Source organism: Lissotriton vulgaris, chromosome 11, assembly GCF_964263255.1.
Source record: "Lissotriton vulgaris chromosome 11, aLisVul1.2, whole genome shotgun sequence".
NCBI classification, from domain to species: Eukaryota; Metazoa; Chordata; class Amphibia; order Caudata; family Salamandridae; genus Lissotriton; species Lissotriton vulgaris.
The window spans coordinates 858,438,442-858,460,026 of NC_141699.1; the positions used below are offsets into that span (position 1 = coordinate 858,438,442).

General features: G+C 45.2%; 1 protein-coding gene across 1 annotated transcript in view; it reads right to left on the reverse strand.

The window, feature by feature from the left end:
• The window catches only part of UBXN7 (UBX domain protein 7), a 684,054-nt gene that overhangs the window by 335,579 nt on the left and 326,890 nt on the right, over window positions 1-21,585 (reverse strand). The window contains exon 7 of the mRNA XM_086943995.1: window positions 7,475-7,565. Within this exon, the coding sequence (XP_086800121.1) occupies window positions 7,475-7,565 (91 nt within the window). The remainder of the gene's footprint in view (window positions 1-7,474; window positions 7,566-21,585) is intronic.

Consider the following 21,585-nt stretch of genomic DNA (forward strand, 5'->3'; position numbering starts at 1 on the left):
GGCTGCACCAAGAATCTGGAACTCGCTTCCTTCCTCCATCAGAAGATTGCCTTCTCTGGCACGCTTAAAAAAAGAAGCTGAAATATTCTTAATGAGCAAATTCCTCCAATAATGCTCCCTTGGCGCACATACCACCTTTTCTTGATTTATTTCTGCACTTAATCCCCTTTTTTGATTGACCTTCTACATGTTACAACCCTCACTCCTTCTATTGCTCCCTGCACCATTTATTGTAATCAAGTCGCTCGCTGATTTTTGAACAGAATTGACTCTTTTGTATATGTCCATTGCTTTGTCCCACTATCATTTCCCTAACCCCCTTCCTTGTATTTTGCCTAGGCCACACCCTGTACTTGGAACTGTACCATTTATTGAATATATCTCTTTCGTGTGTCCTATTATTCCAGTAGCTCACTGATTTAGGAACTGTGTGGACTCTTGTATAGATTCATGGCTTTGTCCCACAATTTGACATTTCCTGAACCCCTATCCCTGTATTTCACATGTGCCATCCTGTACGTAACGTATCTTTCCTTGTAAAGCGTTCTGATACCCTAACGGGTCATGTTAGCGCTATATAAAACTTCAAATAAAATAAAAAATAAAACTAATTGTAGGTAATGATTATGCGGTGCGGTTGTTCATCTCAGCCTTGAAAAAGCTGCGGCTCACGGGCCACAGGGCGCGATACACGCGATGGCTTTGTACAACACAAGTTTTATTATCATGATCTTTCATAACCTCAAATAATTTTGGGAAAAATCGCGAGAAGATACGAGTTTCCAACCTTATTTCACAGCTGGTACTGAATGGTTTTGAATTTGACTTACAACAAACATTTACAGAACAATCGTCTTGCCCTGGTGTACTTCTCTCTCTTCTGAATTAATGGGTAAGGGATTTCCCATTTCCATGGACAAGGGGTATCCTAATTATCTACATTGATATACAGTTTGACAAAAAAACTGGGCCATTACCCCTTCTTGACAATTCCCAAGTCTGCCTAGCCTGGATTTCACCACAGGTCACTACCTGGCGCTTTTATCTAGCACCAGTAAATTCTTTGTCATCCCTGCTTCCTCCCTTTGTACTTGTTTTCACCTTTTTCTTGTTCTTTCTTCCTCCTATTTTTCTAGCTCTGGGTGAGAAAGTCTGGTGAGTCACAATAAGTGCGGGCCCCAAAAATGGGTGTCAGTGGTCCCAACCCACAACAACCCACTCAAATTAAGCACTGTAGTGAGTGCTATGGCATCGTTGCCACATGTAAGTACTGAGGAAGGTGTTTTCGAGTACAGCGGCTGCCTTCCACAGTAGATTGCAGACTTGCCACTTTTCTAGGCTTTGTGAAATAAAGTATTTGCCTACAAACACACAATTTGGGCAAGCAGGGAAGCTGGGCCTTATCCCGATTTTCCAGTCTTCCAATTCAGCCTCTAGATGTGTATCTCTTTCTGACATTAAAGGGTAATTTGTTGTCTTTATTAAAGCGTGGGTAACAGGCGGAACTCTTTTTTTTTTTTTAAAGCTTTATAACAGAAGAGTTTAGATAGTTACACTCTTTATTTCATCAGAGGGAGATCTGAGTCATTCTCTGGATGCTCAGGTGAGGTCGGGATTCCAATCGGGTTCTGGTTTTACACAGGCAGACAGGCAGCTGTAGCTACAAAGGTACATCGCAGCCCATAAAACCTCTGTGTGTTTTGGGCTCGAAGTTCCAAGAGGACCACGAGCTGAGGCAGAGCCAGGCATGTGGTGAAATGCAGCATCGTAGTATACTTGGCATAAAAGGTAAAGGTGTGGTATGAAGCACGGTGCAAAACTCATCAGAGAGCGCAGTACACCTCACGGAACAGACCTGCAACTCCTGTCAGGGAAACAGGAGTCCTCAAGGTCCACGTGGGAGCCTAACTACAGGCCTATGCTTATTTTATTTGCAGTCTGTCTTATAGACCTACGAATCAAAGGAAAACAGACTGTGTGCACAACTAACAAATGGATCTAGGAAAGCAGAGAGCTCTGGAAAAGGGCTAGTTGGTCATAAGACATTTGTACAACTGATAAACACTGCGCAGCTTACCTAATCACGGGCAGAGTGCTGCTTGGCTCCTGTTGATGTCAGGTACTTTTAGGCTCCTGCTGGCAGACTACTCTTTGCCTTCTACTATGACAGGGAACCCACGACTGATGCAGGGAAAGGTACCCCCTCAGTTGCAGTTGCCAATTTGCCTGCAAGGTTCAAACTCGGGTGTTAAGTAATATTTGGTAAGTATCCTAGTCCTACTATTCACTGTCTTTGGGACTGTGCCATATTGGTCTTCTGTAGGCCAGCCCACTGAAGGAGGTCCCTTCGGTCCTGCAGCAAGAAGAAGAGACAGAAGCAGCAGAGCCCAGAGAAGAGCTGCTGCTAGAAATACATATATCACAGACTCGATCGGAACAGTCAGCCAGTCTTCCCTGGAAAGCATTGAGGGGGTTCAGTTAATTTATCTTGCTGTCAGCTCCGACTACTTGCACTGACTGCCTCAAGATAATTCAAAATAATTGTTTAAAAAAAAGAATGGATTTGTTTATTAGCATGCTCTCCCTGTTGAAAAAAATTAAAGATAAAATGCTTGGTGATTCTTTCTTAGCATACACCATGTTAAAACTAATAAAATATAAAAAAATGTGCAGGTTTTTTCTCAGCATACACCGTATTAAAAAGATTTAAATACAAACGCTCAGGGGTTCTTTTTTAGCATACATTGTGTTTATTTTAATAAATGCAAAAAAAACTCGCACTGTAGTTGCAATTGGTATCATGGTTACCAGCTGCACGTCGCAAACAAAAAGTTACAGGAAAATAATAAACAATCCCCCACGAGGTAAAGGAAAGGGGAATTAAAAAATGTAAAAGTCATACTGTAGTTGCGATCGGGATTATTATTACCAGGTGCACGTCCCCCTAAAGGGAAAGGGAAAACAAAGGAGGGGAGATTGCACACTAGACGGTGTAATAGCCAAAAACAACGTTCACTAATTGAAATCGCCACAAACACAGTTTAGTACATAAGGGAGGGACACTTGCAGAAATGCACCAATAAGAAGCCTGCATTTCTGAATAGCACAAGCAACAACTAATAAGAATAAATTGAAATGCCAAAGCCCATAGAATATGATACAACTGGTCTTGCAGGTAGCGCAAGCGCTGTTGAAGCTCGACCTAAAAATTAAAAACCAATAGCACATTCCAGACCCAACCACCAGATGGCAGATCAATGAACAGCATGAGATTCCAGCAAATTTTGTGTTGCAAACTACCATACCTAGCTCCCTACAAAACCAGGAGGAGGAGTTAGACTGTGCTACATTCTGGACGGGCAGCACTAAACCTACCTAACTAAATCCGAATACTGTACCCAGACTGCGTGGAAAGAGGAACACTAACATGCTCTGTGAACACATGCTCTGTGGTCATGCCCCACTTTAGAACTTTATTTATAAAGTTTTATATAGCGCAAACATGACCACCGAGGGTATCGGAGCGCTCTTCAGAATAAGGAAAGGTATAGGCAAACATACAAAGTCAGCAAAGCGAAAAGTACAAAATTTAAAAAAAGTCCAGCAATCACACCAGCAAAGCCTCTGGACTACGAACAGCAGCTATGGACCCCAGGTCAAGTGGGAAAGGCGGACTGAGGCAGAGATTTCTTCATCAAGAGTCCTTTAACTTCCATTTTGATACGGACAGTGGAAGGGATCACCCTGACTTTGGGAGGGAGGGAGTTCCATATCCTCGGTGCCATGCCAGTTCTTTTCCTTGAATTTTTGTGGTTCGAGTAAAAGGGTGCTGGCACTTTTGGAGGGTCTTGTACCACATGAGAGCTCCAGTTTCTGGATGAGGTACAGCGGGATCTTGAAGTGGATGGCTTTGTGTACCATGCATGCAATTTCCAACGGTATCCGAGATTCATACGGGAGCCACTTCAGGCCCAGCAGGTCCGGAGAGATGTGGTTGTATATTTTAGTCCCCGTTAAGAGCCTAGCAGCAGGATTGAGGGCCCCCCTAAGAGGAGCCATTTTTCCGCTGGGCAAGCCACACAGCATTGTGCTATCATTTTCCAGATTTGCGATCACTAATGCTTGCACTGCAACCTTTAGGTCATGGGCAGGGAGAAAGGGTTTGAGCTTCCTTAAGATGCTGAGTTGGAAATTCGCTCCTTTGGTGAGGGAGCCGATGTGCTTTTGCATGTTCAAACTACTGTCTAATATACTGCCAAGCGAGGATGCAGAGTTCACGAGATGAGGTCTACAATCGAGAGGAGTAAGCTGATTCAGCCATTGTTCCATGACCGGGGATTGCTTGTGGGGTGAGATGAGGAGGAATTCTGTTTTCAAAGCATTTAGGTTCAGGTCGTTCCATGTCGGCCAGCTTTGTGTTTCCAACAGGACTGAATTTAGGGACGGACTGTCCTCAGGGGAGGCGATCTTCAAATAAAGTTGGGTGTCATCTGCATACATCTGGTAGTGAACTAGATCAAAAACAGCTCAAGTAGGCATGATTGAGAAATGGAACGAAAAGCAGAGAAAGATGTTAACTTAGGGCATGGAGAGTTCATTTTGGATCCATGGACAACGTATTTGTGTGAAACTGATACCTCTTTAGGACAGCTAAAACTATGCAGACTGTAATTTGAGTTATACCAATTTTGAGATATCAAGACCAAGAGAATTCCAAAACAGGTACTTATCAGGATTTTGTGGTCTGATCAATTAGTTTACAAGCCTCAAACACAGATGAAGACAAGACCCCAGTCGTTTTTAAGCAATGAAACAATCTTTTTCTAATTTTTGCATTTGCTCTGTTACTATTTAACAAAACCATGCTTCCTTCAAACTGTGCAAACGCCTCAGTAAACATTATTTGAGAGTAGCTTTATTTCACAACATTCCTTTAGTTAGTATTTGCACAGCTAATACCTTGAGAGTACTACACACTAATGATCATTGCTATTTGGTGTCAGATGCAAGGACTAAAATGCAGATTAATCATGCGTCTCTTTAAAATCTGTTGAAGTAAATCTGACAAGACAACCTTCCAAGGGTAGGTTCTCCTTTGGAATCTATCCTAAAGCTATATATCAGAAGAAGACCCATTTCAAAAGAGAGAAAAGTTACTAACCTCTAACATAACTCTCCAGTGAGGCCACTTACCCAAGAATCCTAACCAATCCACTTAAACTTCCTTTCACAGGTCTGTAACTGTAAAGAACATTTGAAAAGGAACCAAAGTGAAAAGGCTGGCCGAGTAGCAGCTCTTGGTCACACAGTAGGCTATTTCTATTCAAGAAACAAAATATGAAGAAGCAGTCACTCGTCTAGTGATTGCTGCAGTTCGTTTTTTTCTGGAGTTTGACATTTAAAAAAATATGTATATTTACCAGTCTCACAGCCGTGAATTACTCTAATGGTATGCATTTACAGAGAACAACCTTGCTGGTAAATTGTTACAAATAAGTAACAGTTCATTCTGCAGCTTAATATTTGCTGCATATATACAAAGTGGAGGTAGGCATCAGGGCTTTCTCTAAAGAGATGGAAGTAGTTTCTATTGTGACAACTCAGCAAAGAACATGAAAAGGGTGCAGAGTCAGGAGGTTAAGTCAATCACATGAAACGTCTCAAGTACCACATCCAAACATTTGGTGTGAAGCTGAGGCACAAAATCCCAATTTATCAATTAGCAATGTTCCAGGAAATAAGGTTTTCTTTAATTTCAGGAGCAGGGTGGATTTATTAGTTTGACTTGGTTGATCACATTTTCTATACTTTATTAGTTTTAAGATCAAAATAGAAACCTAATTTAAAAATAAACATTTACTGAAATGGCTTTATAGAAACTAAGAGTATAATAAACACTGGCTAGTATAGGAGCCTCGTTAATTCTTAATAGGGTGACCATCAACTTGGGTATCATGCATTACATTAGCAAGAGGGTTCCGCCTGAAGAATTTTGATTCACCTTTGTGTAGTAATGAGTGTTACCCAATCACTTCCATTGTATGAGTCAATCATGTACAAAGGGAAGACACAGTTAAACAGAAACATATCAAAACTGAACATAAAAAATCATGTCTGGATTAATCGACCAGGTGCTCTATGGGTGCTACGTGAAAAAAGATCTTGTGCAGAGCATCAAGATGGAACAGTGAATACACACTCCATATACATTTATTTACAAAAAGTTAACATTCTGGCCCTATGTGTTTGATTAAAGCCTCTCATAAGTGGGTTTAGTCCATTTCTCCTTTATTGTCCCCAAAGGTTATAATGTACAGGCCAAACGTATGACCATCTAATTCTTACCCTCTTAGAGAGTGAGTGCTCAAGATTGTCAAGGAAGCACCCAGTATGCTAAATTAATAATATCGGAACCCCTGTTCGAAAATGTATTTACAAATTGTCTGACTGATTAGATCCATGAGCGGTCTCGCCTGGGGATTGAAATATTATGCAACAGGATGGCTCACACATGAGTGTCAATAGCTCAGGTATGGCCTCAAATGATACCCAATGATGAAAGGGATAAGCACAACATTACTAATCACACTGATAACTAGTGTCTTTGTTGGGGTGATTACATGTAATCAAATCTACACTCAGCCAAAGTTCTTAATAGTTTCCCGATGCATGTCATCTCCCATGAATACAACCAGAGTTAATATATCTGGCTCCTGTGTTTTTCTCAGGATGTCTATTATTGCCTCAGACGGGTGCAACTACGCACACAGGAAAAACAATCAGCACCCTTACTTTAGCGTATATGCTTCGTGAGCGTCCGGGAGAAGATCCTCCCAACATTTTTGCTGGTGATTGTGCATTTCATGCCTGTCAGAAGGGAACTGGTGCACTCAAATATTTGGATTTCACAGGAATTCAGTTCCGATAGACACAATGTGCACACAAAAGTAGAGGCAACAAGCAAATACATGGTTGCTACACATTTGTCGGCAGTCTCAATAGAAAGGATTATGTATACTCTGTTCTCTGTTGAAATGCTTAACTAAGCCAGAGGCAATGGTTATTGCTCAAGTTGCATGACAAAGATACAGTAATGTTTACCCACTATTAAATGTTACCACTTGTTTGCTAATTTCCTCAAATTCATTCAACCCCCTGGTTAGTGTCTAGCAGATGTATCCACTTATATTTTCGTAGATTAAGTACTGCATTGAGATCACCAACCCTGTGATTCCTGGAAATTTTCTTGATTGCAACAGCCTCCAACACAAGAAAGGTAATATGGTGTTATGCCCTGCAGGTGACTCAAGAAAAGACTCCACAATGTAAAATGAGCTGTAGAGACCAAGTATTTGGCAACGGTATGCAATGCTTCTCAAACTTTTAAACTGAGCCTCAGAAGATCTAATTAAAGAGTTACAGAACGACGATAAAAATTAAACAGTCGAGTTGGAGATCCACAATACTATCATACCTGTCCTGGGGTCCAGAATTGAGACATAAGGAAAATCCGACAATTTGTAAAATTGGATGTATCTCTGGCCTTCTTCACTATCATGGTAAACCTAAAAACAAGACATTGCGGTCAAGCTAGAAAAACTAATTGTGTCACATCAATATCTAGTATGTTATCATTGTATGTAACCTGCTAACTATAATGAAGCTAATTACATGAACATACAATAAATCAACCTGTATAAGAGTAACATTCCGAGTCACATACATATTTCACAAGCCTCTGTTGGTCTTATTGCCTAGAAAGCATCAGGATATCTGGCAACCCACAGGAGTAGCATTATTATACATTTATTGTGTTGACCTCAGTAATATCATCAGAAACACAATTGTGCATTAATATACATAAATTAGAATACACACAAATCAATTATAAAATACTGTACACTGAGAAGCTAATATCAATATCAAAAAAACCTGATGAATGGTGCACAAAAGAATTGTTTTTCTCATTTAATGAGCAGATCAACTCTTTTTAAATACAAGTAGCCAGTAATAGAACAAGGTTATAAAAAACGAATATTCTACAGAGCTACTACAAAGTAGCGCGGCTAGCAAAAGCAATGATTCTGCCTACTTCTCTTTTTCCAAGCTACCCAGAGAAAAAAAAGAGTAATCCATGCTAGACTAATGTATAAGACTTATGTAGACAAATGGCTACTGCATGAAGGTTACTTGCAAGTCTTTCTCCAGATGATGGAAACGATTTCTAACAGTCTTTATGAATATTGTTGCAATGTAAATTTCCATGTGAGATATACAGAGTCCTGTTGTGAGAAAGTGTCTTTTGAAATGGTTACCCTCCACCTTTTACATGCTATTTGATGTGATTTTGACTATAGGGCACAGGATCCCTGTCAACCGGGTCTCCTGTGCCAGTGCTTCTTCCCTAAAACTATTCCAAAATTGGCCCAGCAAACGCCTGCAAGCTCCTAGCAAATGGTACATAGAGCATTGGGACTGAAGAGGGTCCCCTAGGGACCACACTGGCCATGCGGGCTTCCACTGCAGCATTCATGACCTCATGCAGACAAAACGTCAACGTGGACATGGCACACTGCCTCTGTGTCATGCCAATTAGCACTGCCTCAGCTATAGGTAAGTCACCCCTCTACTAGGCCTCACAGCCCTAAGGCAGGGTGCACTATACCCCAGATGTGGCATATCGGCATGAGCAGACATGCCTTTACAATATTTATGTCTATTCTTAGATATTTTAAGTGCCAGGAAAGCCATAGAGAGCACATGGGCAGGAAACTCGACAAATCGAGTTACCCAGCACCATGGTGGCTTCTTTAAACTAGGAGTGGTTGGTACCAAGCTCCTCCCCTCAATAAACCCCCAGTGATGCCAGTGTGGGATTTATTGAACCATGTACTCAGAGGGCTACTCTGAGGTGCCCCCTGAAAACCTACCAACCCTGGTGAGGTCACAGACTGGCTGTAGGCAGCCTGCCACCACTAGACATGTTTCTAGACCCCTGGATCGAGATCCTCTGCTCTCTGGGACCAGAAGCAATGCACATCCTGGGTGGAGGTATCAAACCTCCACCCCAAGATCAACATTGCTCAAGAGGGAAGCTTCAAAGGCTAGACGCCTTTGTAATGCAACCCCAGCCTCTGCTGCTAGCAACAGATGGCAGCCCCCAGTTAACCCCCCCCTTTGGGTGGGAAAACCGGTGAGAAAACCTAGAAGAATAGGACGTGTGCCCACCTCTGCCAATTTTAATCCTCAGATGGGGGAGGTGAGGAAGCACATCTTTCAGTTCACAAAATCTTGAAGATGGGGGAGACACCCCAATCAGGGCTAAAACTATGCCCACTCCCACAGGAGGATGGCATAATTGGGGGTGTAGTCACCCCCGGTAAGGTGCCCATTGAACCTACCTGCTACTCCCCTAAAACGCCCCTAAATTTAGCATTTAGGTGGCTCCCCCAGGCCTCGAAACGTGTTCCTACCGACCCAAGAAGGACAAAGACGACGCCATGCATCGATCAAAGTCTGAAGACGCCTTCTGACTTGGACCCAACCCTACCAGCCTCCATGTTCCAAGCCCCTGCAAAAGAAGATGACACCTGACCTGCAGCCAACGACTTCTATAACCCAAGGAACACTGACCTGCTCTTTGATAAAGACCAAAACTCCTGAGGACAGGGGACCTGTCTCCAAGAAACCTAAACAAAAGACTCTGGTGCCCTCAGGAGCTGTGAGTTCTCCCTACTCTGCACCCAATGCCTCTGGCTAGTGTCCAGGTGGCCCATCATTCCAGAGCAGGTACCTCAGTGACACTGACCTTAAGTCCAGCATTGGCTGAGCCCTCATGGACTGCACGACTATGCCTGCAGACTAAATCCAGAGGCTTCACCTGACTGCTACTGGCTCAGGTGAGAAGAATCAGGTATCAAAGGATACCCCTGCACCTGAAGTCCCTGGGCCTTGGCGAGCTCAACCGACAGTGCCCCTATGACCCTCAACACCTCAACTTACTTCTGCTGTCACTGGTTTCCTCTGTGCAGCTTCCGGTTCGACGAGTGCAGCCTGTTTGTCAAATCAAGATCTCCCATTGAAAAGCATTGGGTGCCCAACGCTATGTTTGCACCCTGAACACGGCCGTCCCTGTGCCGCTGGTGGTGTATCTTTGGTGCTACCTTGTGGGCCCCCCCTGTGCTTGCTCTAATACCCAAAGCTTGGCCCCGCAACCGATCTACTTACCTGAAAGCAGTGTGCCTTAGAGAACTCCCAGTCTCCATTGTGCCCAGCTCCGAATTTGACCTCTGCACCTAGCCGCCTCTGTGCTGCTGGTGGAGGTGCAGATTAGGTTCTTACCTGAACCTTGCCCTCTGCTGATCTTAAATCCTGATGACTGGAACTGTAAGCTGGGTACTTACCCCTGAAACTGCATTGTTGTTTTCCTACATAGGATAACATTGTAATGTTTGAAAATAGCACGGTCTACTTTTAAAAGACTAAAGCATTTTTCCTGAAAAACGTACTGACCTTTTAGCGAAGATCTTGGTTTTAAAATACAACTTAAACAAAGCCTATTTTTCTAAAATAGGCGTGGATCTCCTTTTTGAGTCATGTAGCAGTTACTGGTCAATGTAGGTGCAATAAATGTCTTACACTTGTGGTAAATATTTGATTTACCGTCTTAATTTCTATGCAGGTAAGTACTTAAACAAAAATAACTCAATCGGAAAGAAAGACGCAGAGTCCGTGGTGTTAGAGTTCTTAGGGGTTTTATTCCTTAAAAAGGAATGGGTCAGGTACCGGATATCGGGTTCCTGCCACCACTGGGGTGCAGGAAGGGATAGAGCATACTTTATTGACATTACATTACTTTTATACTTAATATACACAATAGAAGTCAATGCAGAAGGCGTAACAGCTGAGAGAGACAAGATAAGGATACACACGTGTTGGCAATACGTAATCAGAAGGCGTGAACTAAGGCGTGTACAGAGGTGTGTTCTAGAAACGTCACATGTAAGTGTCAGAAGTGGGTGGCTCTATGACAGAATAGTGCAGAGTCAGCAGGACTCGGTAGCTAGGATGCGCGCGCAGCTGCATGACGTGTGATTGACGTAAAGTTGGAGGGTGCAGGGGACTTGACATTTACACTAGAGGAAAGAGACAGAAGTCTGGCATGTCAGATCAACTCGTTCCTATATCATATCTGGTATCTGATGTTTGGGAACCATATTATCTAGAAGGAAAAGGTCTCTCGGACAGAGGCTATTCTATACTGACTGTGAGTGCGTGTATAAGCGTCTAGGTGTCTGCATGAGATGCGAGGGGGCATGGGCCTACCATGGTAACAGAGACTATGAATTACTCGGACGGAGACAGTGAGGCCGGGCCCTTTGCTCTGCAGCTGGAAGGATGTTTACTTAAACTAGTAGGCAGGAATGTATTTTTGAGGAGCGGAACAGATAATTCGAAGGTTGTATACAGTCTTGGCAGGCAACAGGCTGAGCTAAGCGCCGTGAGCCGCGCAGGGAGTAAGGCAGAGGTCACGGGTACAGGGGCCGGCCCAGGCTGAGGCATGTCAGAATCTGAAGGCAGGAAAAGACTCGATGGCAGAATTCAGGGCCTACTTCGCCTGGGCTGGAAAACGTGTAAAGTACACCACAAAAAGACGTTGGCAAGGCATACTTAGAAACGGAACATTCAACCCGTTCAGGGTGGGTCTGAAAGAGAACATGTTAACGTTGGACGCAAATGTGTTTGCGTCTTCATAGCTGGCACAGGAGGGAAGTTACATGCACTTTAAGTTCGTACATGGAGACGGTGGGGTACACGTTAGGGAACATTTCTTGACCATAAAATTTATATTTCCTCACACTCCTCTGTGTTAGGCTTAAGGCTGCTCGCCCACACTACTACTAATAGAGCACTTTGGGTTAGCATTGAGTCCTGTACACTTCTAGGAGAATCGCTGGTCTGTGTGGATGGAATATCCACCTAGTGGCATACCATATACAGAGCCAGCTTCATACACCTGTCATATCTAATGTAAGGACATCTGCAGGCAAGATCGCTAATCTAAACTTCACATACTAAGACCTTAATCCAGCATGGTTGGACATAGTAAAGGTACAGTTTCCAGCATACTTGTGAGTAAATCATGAGATAGTTCTCAAATCTTAAGCTTGATTTGCAGTCTGCATTATAAAAGCAGTTTCCACTCCCAGTACATCTCCCAAGTCAAACTGTAATTGGACCTTGCTAAACTCTCTGGACAATACCACAATTGTGTACAGCCTATACGGTAGAAAATGTCCATACATGCTTAAACTCTAGGATTTGCAAATAACTTTCATGGGACATAACATCCATCAAAGATTCTTAATAGCTCATGCCAGATAGGTTAACTCTGAGGAAGACCTACAAATGACTCAGACTCATGGGTAAACCTAGAGTAACTCAAAAGTGACAGAAATTATTTCTGACATCGCTTTAGTACCAAGTTCTAAAGTTAGGGAAAGAAAATGGTTACTTACCTTCAAGAGTAGTTTTGCAGCTTGAAGAGGTTAGTAATGCATTAATCCACCATCTCGTGGTTGGATCCCAAATTTTGTTGTTGCTCTTGCTTCAAAAGTACCAGTGCGTGGTTGTCATCCTCAGATTGGTCCCCCATCCTTAACCCCCTCTCCCTCCAGCGACTTGCTCTTTGACCTTTCCTTCCATGGCACTATGGATCTTGTCTGTTTGGACTTCTCATTTCCGTATAAAGCAGACATGTCACACGTGAATCCAGAAAACTCTTCGAGCTGCAAGAATTATTCCTACACATAAGTAAGCATTTCGTTTTGCAGCATGAACCTTTTCTGGATTCACGTTGTTAAGAAAAACCTCTTTTTTCATGAGCACCCGCAAGGTTTTGAACTGATGCTGCTGGCTTTTAAACTCTGAAGGTGCACAAAGACCTGCTGAACAGATCTCTGTGCCAGTGCACTGACCCTTAAAAAGGTATATGTCTGAATGGTTCACCCATAATTGGCAAAAGTAACTTACTTATAAGTCCCTGGTATATGATACCAGGGTTATCCAGGGCCTACAAGTAAAATTTCTCTTGTGGACTGCAGCACTTATTCTACTAGCACGAGTGTGACAAAGTAAAGTATGACTCGCAGCCTGCCATTGCTCTCCGGCAGAGAAGTTTTAAACTGCTTACTGACACTTGCCATTTAAAGTTTGAAGCCCAAAACCTTTCTTTTCAAAACTCAGAAGTCCCACCCTAAGGCATGCCTACCAAGCCCTAAAGGCAGGGTACATTATAATAAGTTGGACATGTGGTTTAAAACTTTACATGTCCTGACAGCAAAATTCCCACATTGTCTTTTTACTCTGGGAAGGCTAGTAGCCCCATTGGCAAGTGCAAGGTTGCATACTGACAACTCAGCAGTGCCAACTTCAGAATGGGACTACTAAATATGATAGTTCAAAGTATCAAAAGAATTGTTGCATTAAACCAGGCTTGATGCATAGTCAAATTTAATGTAACATTTGAACAACTGGCAACTTTAGTAAGTAGCCACCTTGTTGCCCAAAGTTTTCCAGTGACCGTTCGCCTAGTGGGCAATATGAACATTCTCAGAAGGTACCCAACGCAGCTGTAGTTGGGATAAGTGTGACTTAATAGGGGAAGCAGTCTTTGAAGGACAAATGATGTACACATAGGAGAGGGGCTGCTCTTCTGTTCGTGCAGAAAGGTTGGCGCTTAGACAGAGAGGGGGAAGCAGTTGTCAACTGTTTTTTGGCATTTAGCCCCAAGGTAGGTCACCTGTGGATTTGGCTGGGGGAAAAGCGTAGGCAAATGTCTTCTAACAGCTTATCGATAGGGCATTTCCTTGGGATTGCTGACCTGGCTGTCTGGATGCGAAGTATTGGCATTTTGCATTCTGGTGTGTTGCAAATAGGTCTATTTGTGGGGCCTGTGTTGAAACAATGTGGATTGGCCCACTATGTGTATGTAATTATTTTAGTGACTGTTTTGTGGCCTGAGTTTGGGACCCATAAGGTGCTATTAAAAGACCCCCTCACACACCAACCTAGTTGGTGTCATGCTTCATCATCGGGGTCCCAACCAGGCGGCCGAGTGCCACCTGGTTGTGCTACGACGCCTGATTACAGCGGAGCGGGTGTGGGTGCCACAATGTGATGTGATGTGAATAAAATACAGTTAAAAATACCTCTAGGAATCCTTACCTTTGTATTTTAATGTTGGCGGCCCAGGGTATCGATTAAAAATGTGTGTAATGTGTTGGCTGCATGAGGCCCGTGGCGGAGAGGGAGATGGACAGTGGCAGTAAGTGGAGGACCGGCTGAGATGGCAGTGCATGATCAGTGAGGCCCTTACTGGCCGGTGCGACACGCCTGGGGAGACCTGCGGCGGGTGCGATCAACCCCCCTGGAGCAACAGAACTTTGGGCGGTGGTTTGATGGGGACGGTGCCTGCCGGGCCGCCACAGGTACTCCCCCCCCCATGTTGTGGATGCTGAGTATTGCACGCCGATGCCAATTTTACTGTCCCAGCAACCTGCTACCGCGGGGCCCTACGAGGCTTTGAAAAGGGGCCCAGTAACCTGCATCGCAGTAGTGAAGGAGGCAGCTGGCGAGTGTGGGATGCTGTTTCAGCGGGACACAATTTTTTAGACACGTGGCTGACCCCGGGAGGTGAAGACAGCTAAGTAGCACTGGACGGAGTGAGCTGCTGCGACTGGGGTGCGGGACAGGGTCACCTGCTGACGACGAGACAGCCGTGTGGCGGTCAGGGCCCTCGCATTTCGCCCTGACCCGGGGGTTGCCTTGATTACTCCTGCCGGCTAAATTTCGAAACTGCGAAGAAGGGTAACAAATCTACTGCTGCCGAACAGGAGCAGGACCTGGCTGAGCCACTTCACAGACTACAGATATGGCCAATATACTGCAAGAGATGCGGCAAGGCTTCGCTACAGTAGTGGACAAGGTCGACAGGATGTCCTCTAGGATGGATGCCATTGCCCACAAGCTGGATGGCCACGAAGACCACATCAAAGAGGCAGAAAGGCGAATATCGGAATCAGATGACGTCACTGCAGCGCATACGACGCAACTTGCGAGAATGGATAAGCTACTCTGCGTCATAGCCACCAAAAACGAGGACTTGGAAGAGCGCAGTCGGCGCAACATACGCGTTATAGGCATACCAGAAATCGACAAATACTGGCAGGATGGAGGAACATATAGAAAAACTACTGCTGGATTCCATCTTCAAAGACGCCTTTTCTTCGCAGTTCATAGTGGAAAGGGCGCACAGAACCCTCGGCCCATGGCCTGTGCCAGGAACCCCCCCACGATCTATCATTGCACGCCTACTTAATTATAGAGACCGAGATGTTGCCCTCAGAGCTGCGAGGAACAAGCAGAAGTTGGCATATGATGGTACCACTTTTTCTATATTCCCAGACTTCACACCTATTGTGCAAGAAGAGCGCCGCAAATTTGTGGAAGTCAAGCGGAAGTTGCGATCGAAGCAAATTGATTACGCACTCCTCTATCCAGCAAAACTCAGAGTGACGCACCAAGGGAAGCAACGATTCTTCACGTCTCCCCAGCAAGTCGAAGATTTTCTCCGGACATTGAAACGGGCGCACCGAGGGGAAGTGCGGCTAGAGGCCTCGCAACGGAATGAAGTTCTGAATGAAAATGAGGATCTGGAATAACTGACTCCAGCACAGTGATCTGCACCCCCCTAAAGGAACTATTACGGACTGGTAGGCTGGATCAGCCGAACCTAGCTGCTGCGAGGTGAGATCCTTCCAATAGGGCTCAATTGTTTACAGGTAATTGAGGTTCAAGGACCGCTCCCCCCTCCTCAGGATGGGGCTGACGGCACCTTTGGGGGAGAACTTAAGGGGAGCGAGGAGACTGCATAGCTGTCTAGAAGGTCCCCCACCGGGTGTTCCCCATGGAAGTACAAGTTTTGAACTATAAGGGGGGGGGGGGTAACGAAAGGGGGGTTTCAATTTGGAGGCAGGGTGGCAGGGTGGATATGGGATTCTGGCAAGATTGGGTTGCTTCAGTGGGTGGGGGGAGGGAATTTACAGTTTTTGTTGACTAGACGTAGGTTTGTGGGGGGGTTGTTTGATGGGGTTGATTGGTACATGTGGTTGTCCATAAGCACATCTAAGAGACTTGCTGTAAGGTCGTGCACAACGATTGATGATGTTTTGAAAATTCCTTGTTGTGTTGGAACCGCAGTTATTGAGCGATTGAAGGTGAGGAGTCTGGGTCTGCGGCTATATTATTCGCTGGGACACTGTAGGGATGTGCAAGGCTTAGCTCATGACACACATTGAAACTACTAGACTGAATATAATTACATGGAACGTACGGGGGATGGATGACCCGCGTAAGCGACGCCAAATACTATCCTATCTTGACAGACACCAGGTACACGTGGCAATGCTGCAAGAGACACACTGTCACCCAAGACGTAACAACATATTTGCTTGTAAATGGGCGACACATAAGATTTTCTCCTCCTACGTGAGAGGTGTAGCGATTCTGGTTAGGAGAGGCACTCCGTTCACGCCTGCGTGCGCCACTTGCGACACCCAGGGGAGATATTGCCTGACTTGGGGAAGATTGGGATCTGTTTCTGTTACCTTGGCCTGCTGTTATGGTCCTAATGTGGACGAACCCCACTTTTTTACAGATCTATGGGCAAAGATTGAGGACATTGGGTCGAACCATATTGTGTGGGGGGGGGGGGGGGGGGGGGGGGGGGGGGGGGCTTAAAAAATTGCACGGAGTCCGGATATTGATAGATCTCACCCGGCTCCCCATCATTACACAAAAGCCCGCAATACGCTGCACTCCACACTCACAGACCACAATCTGATAGATGTGTGGAGACATTTACACCCTAACGACCTGGAGGGGACCCACTATACTGCACGAGCGGCATCATGGGCGAGATTGGACTATAGTTTCCTGAGTGTAGGTTTATGTCCGGCGATACTACAAGTGCACCACCTGGCCAGGACCTACTCGGATCATGCGCCGGTCCGGCTTACACTGTCCTCCACAGATTATGGCCCTCCCAGAAATAGCTGGAGATTGCAACCTACTGTACTATTAGACATTGTGTTTCAGGAAGAGCTCAGAGAGGAGATTAAGGATTTTTTCAAACGTAATAGGGATTCGGTAGATAGCGTAGAAACTATCTGGGAGGCTTTCAAAGTGACGTTACGTGGCTTCTGCATTGCAAAGGGTGCTGGGGTGCTTAAAGATTTTTTGAATATGTTACGTACGCTTGAGACTGAACTTAAATCACTGGAGAGCAGACTAGCTACTAGGCCGGATGGCATAACACAATCTCAGTTTAGATCTAAACTCACAGCCTACATGGATGAGGCTCGCAGAGAGGCGAGATTTCGCGGGAAGTATTGGACGTTCCGCACTTAGTTGTACATCGTAAATTAGCTGGGGAAGAGGGAGAGCACCCAAGTTTAAGCTGTGGCTTCATGATCTAATATATTGTCAGGAACAGCAGGCAATTTATGCAGAACTTCTGCCACCTACATCCAGGCCCGCGATATCTGGGCACCATTACAATGTTATCTATTGTCACACTCTCAGAGCAATCCTTCCGATGAAGAGTGAACATGGTGAATACCAGGAACTATTACAAGTAACTGTAGACCGTCAGGAATTGAACGCATCAACTGGATTTCAATTGTGCAGCCTAGACTTGAGGGTGGGTTTGGATGCTAGCTGCCCCACTAGTGGATGACCTATCGGGTTGTGGTTGAGATGCTCCCTTGACCGCCTACCCTCTCCTTAAATATGGCATGTGATGATTCCTGGGGTGTTATGGACTCTTTTCCTTTATACTGGTTATGTCATTTATCTGATATGGTTGATCTGATACGGCAGGGTTGTACAATGCAACAAGAAATAACTGAGTTGCACGATGATTCATGAATGTATGTTTACGGCACATTGATGTAACTGTACGTGTATGACACCATGTGTACCATGTTTTGATATATTTACGAAAAGCAATAAAAAGTTTTTTTAAAAAGTAAGGCCTCTAGTAACTTCCAACGCTGCACCTCCAGTGAACTTATCGTTACGATACAGCTCACAGCAGCGCTTTCATTTCTTTTACTTCCAGATTGGACATTGATTGTGCCTCTTCCCCGAGCCCCGATTACTGCCTTAAAACTCTGTAGCATTGTAAATATTGGTGCATCTTTTAACCCCTTATTTTACTATTCTGGTAACACTCTAATATACACAGCACCCACAGCGGTCTCTTTACGATATTATTTCGGGGCAGTGTTTGGGTCTTTACAGCTTCACTCAAATGCATGTCATTTATTAAACAGCACGCAGCGCGCCGCGGACTGCTGGGTTCTCTCCCCAGCTGCCCTCCAGCACGCAGCAGTGCCACCGACTCCAGTGCACGCACAAGCGCACCACGGGCTGTAAATACAGCGCAGCCACCAGTACACAGTGTTACTTCAAATGCAGCGCTCCACTGGCATAACCACTGCTCCCAGATTATAAAGATATCGCTGCCAACCTTCTATATACAAATTAAGTAAAGGCATGCAACACAGTATCCATGCATGCCGCTCTGCTTGAGCCAGATTTTAGTCACCATAATGGCCTTTCAATATGACGAATGCATGACGCTGCTAAATGTCTAAGATTGCATTTTATGTTGCAAAACCATATATGTTGTGTATTGTCTCTTTCTTCCCCACAGGAATTTTTTTGCTACTCTAAAGTGGCTGAGTACGCAGACACCTTTTTCCTCTTTTCTTTACCACACACCTTAGCGAGTGTGTATGGAAAACACTGTTTTTTTCACGTGGCAACTTTCACCTTTCGCCACTCACTTTCCACCTCTTAGTCTGAAGAAAGCCCTGTTAATCACTCAAAGGGGGCTGAAACATGTAGACCGCCACACATAAGCCAACTCATAGGAAAGTTACTCCTTTAGTAGTTGCACTACACATATTTTTAAATCGATACCCTGGGCCGCCAACATTAAAATACAAAGGTAAGGATTCCCAGAGGTATTTTTAACTATTTTATTCACATCACATCACATTGTTGCACCCACACCCGCTCCGCTGTAATCGGGCGTCGCAGCACAACCAGGTGGCACTCGGCCGCCTGGTTGGGACCCAGATGATGAAGCATGACACCAACCAGGTTGGTGTGTGAGGGGCCTTTTAATAGCACCTAATGGGTCCCAAACTCAGGCCACAAAACAGTGACTAACATGATTACATACACATAGTGGGCCAGTCCATATTGTTTCAACGTATTACGCATCTGGGGACAGGACGCACCCCTCATACCCTCGCTCTCCCATTGATTTTTTAAACTATTTGTGGGGCCCCCGCTTATTGAATAGCTTTAGAGTTTCCTGTGTATTGAGCCCCCACTCCTGGGATGCGGATGTCTGTCTGCTGAGTCTGTCTGCTTCCACTTTGTACTTCTCTGGTAGATGTATCGCCAGGAGGTCTATTTGTAGTGGGATGGTCCACTTCCATATCTCCTGCGCTAGTCTTGATAACGCCACTGATTGTGTTCCTCCCTGCTGGTGATATATAACATTGTTGTGGTGTTGTCGGTTTGTATCAACACCCTCTGCCTGTACAATTGTTTCTGGAAGGCTTTTAGGGCAAGGAACACGGTCTTTAGTTCCAGGTAGTTGATGTGTCTGATCGCATCTGTTTGTGTCCACAAACCCCTCACTTTGAGCTGGTTCATGTGCGCTCCCCACCCCATTTAGGATGCGTCTGTTGTGATGGTCACTGTTGGAGTTGGTGGTGTAAATGTTTTCCCTTTCGTTATGATCTCCTCAAGCACTGTGTGCGTTACAACCACTAGATCTTCCCAACTCCCTGTTGCCTGTGACCATTGCTGCTGGAGCCCTTCCTGGAATGGTCTCATGTGTAGTTGGATATTGGGGACTAGGTGTATGCAGGATGCCATCATCCCCCTGAGTTTGCTCACTGTCCTCACTGTCAGAGGTTTCCCCTTCCGGTATTGATGTGTCTCCTTCAGCTGTATGAAGTTTCTCTTCTCGTGGGGGAACACCCTAACCTGAATGGTGTTGATCTGTGCGCCCAGGAGGATCTTCACCTGTTCTGGTTCTATCGAGGACTTCCCCCAGTGTATCAAAACCCCTAGTTGTCAGCGTGTGCGTGACCCGCTGAGCATGTAGAGTGCATTGTTTGTAGGAATTCGCCTTTACCAACCAGTCATCGAGGTAGGGATATACATGTATTCCCTTGCCTCCGTAAGTGCGCCGCTACCGCAGCTAAGCATTTTGTGAAGACTCTTGTGCGGATTTTAGTCCAAAGGCCAGGGTCGTGAATTGGTAGTGCACTTGGTTGATGGCAAATCTCAGATGTTTGTGCTTTTGGTGAATGGGAATGGTTAGGTAGGCATCTTGAGGTCTATAGTGGACATAAAATCCCCATCCCTTATTTTGGTATAACCTCCTGTAGGGACGTCATTTTGAATTTTTATGTATTTGTTTAGGAACCGTAGGTCCAGGATGGGTCTTAACGTTTCGTCCACTTTTGGTACAAGAAAGTAGTTGGGAGTACACTCCCTTGTTTCTTTCCTTGTACGGTACCTGTTTCTATTGCCTTCTTGTGGAGGAGTTCTTGTGCCTCCTTCAAGAGGAGTGCAAGCTCTTTTGTTGAGCGAGTTTTGTTGGTTGGCCTCCTGTTTGGTGGCTTGTTTTCCAGTTCTATGCAGTAGCCGAACCTTATCATGTTGAGTATCCACTTGTCTGTTAGTCTCTTCCACTCCTGGAAGAAGTCTTTCAGTCTGCCTCCTACCGGTGTTACATGTCTGCTGATCTCTCCTTTGTGCGTTTCTAATTGTCCTTTAAGTTTTTTCTTGTGCCGCCCTTCTAAAGATGTTGTGGAGGTGGGCACGATCGATACAACAGAGTCACTTGGAGGTGGGTTGCTGTCCTCCTCTTCTCGTTTCTCCCCGTCAGTTTGGTCGCCCCAGACTGGTACTGCCAGCTATGCTGTTGCTGACCCTGCTGCGCCTGGCTGTTTCCCTGATAAGTTTGCTGGAATGCCTGGTGCGATGCTCCCAGCTGGCTCCCTCCTCTGCCGTTCGGTCTCCTTGAGGGGGTGCCCCTTCTCATCCCTCTGAACTGCAGGGGTCCCATGGACCTTGCAGTTTCATTTTCCTTTTTGAGCTGTGTCAGCTTCTCGTCCACTGGTGTTCTGAACAGCTGTTCCCATTGAAGGTTATGCTCAGAATATTGTTCTGGACTTCCGGCTTGAAACCGGACATCCTCAGCCAGGCATTCCTTCTCTCCGTCACTCCAATCATCATCAGCCTTCCGGATGTGTCTGCTGCATCCAGGGCCGACTTCAGGCGGGTGTTGGCCATGTTTTTGCCTTCCTCCACCAGGTGTGTTGCCCTCTGCTGGTATTCTGCTGGGAGATGTTTGAGAAGCTGGCCGACCTCAACCCAATGTTGGTACGCATGTCTTTTTATTAGGACATTGAAGTTCGCAATGCGCCAGTG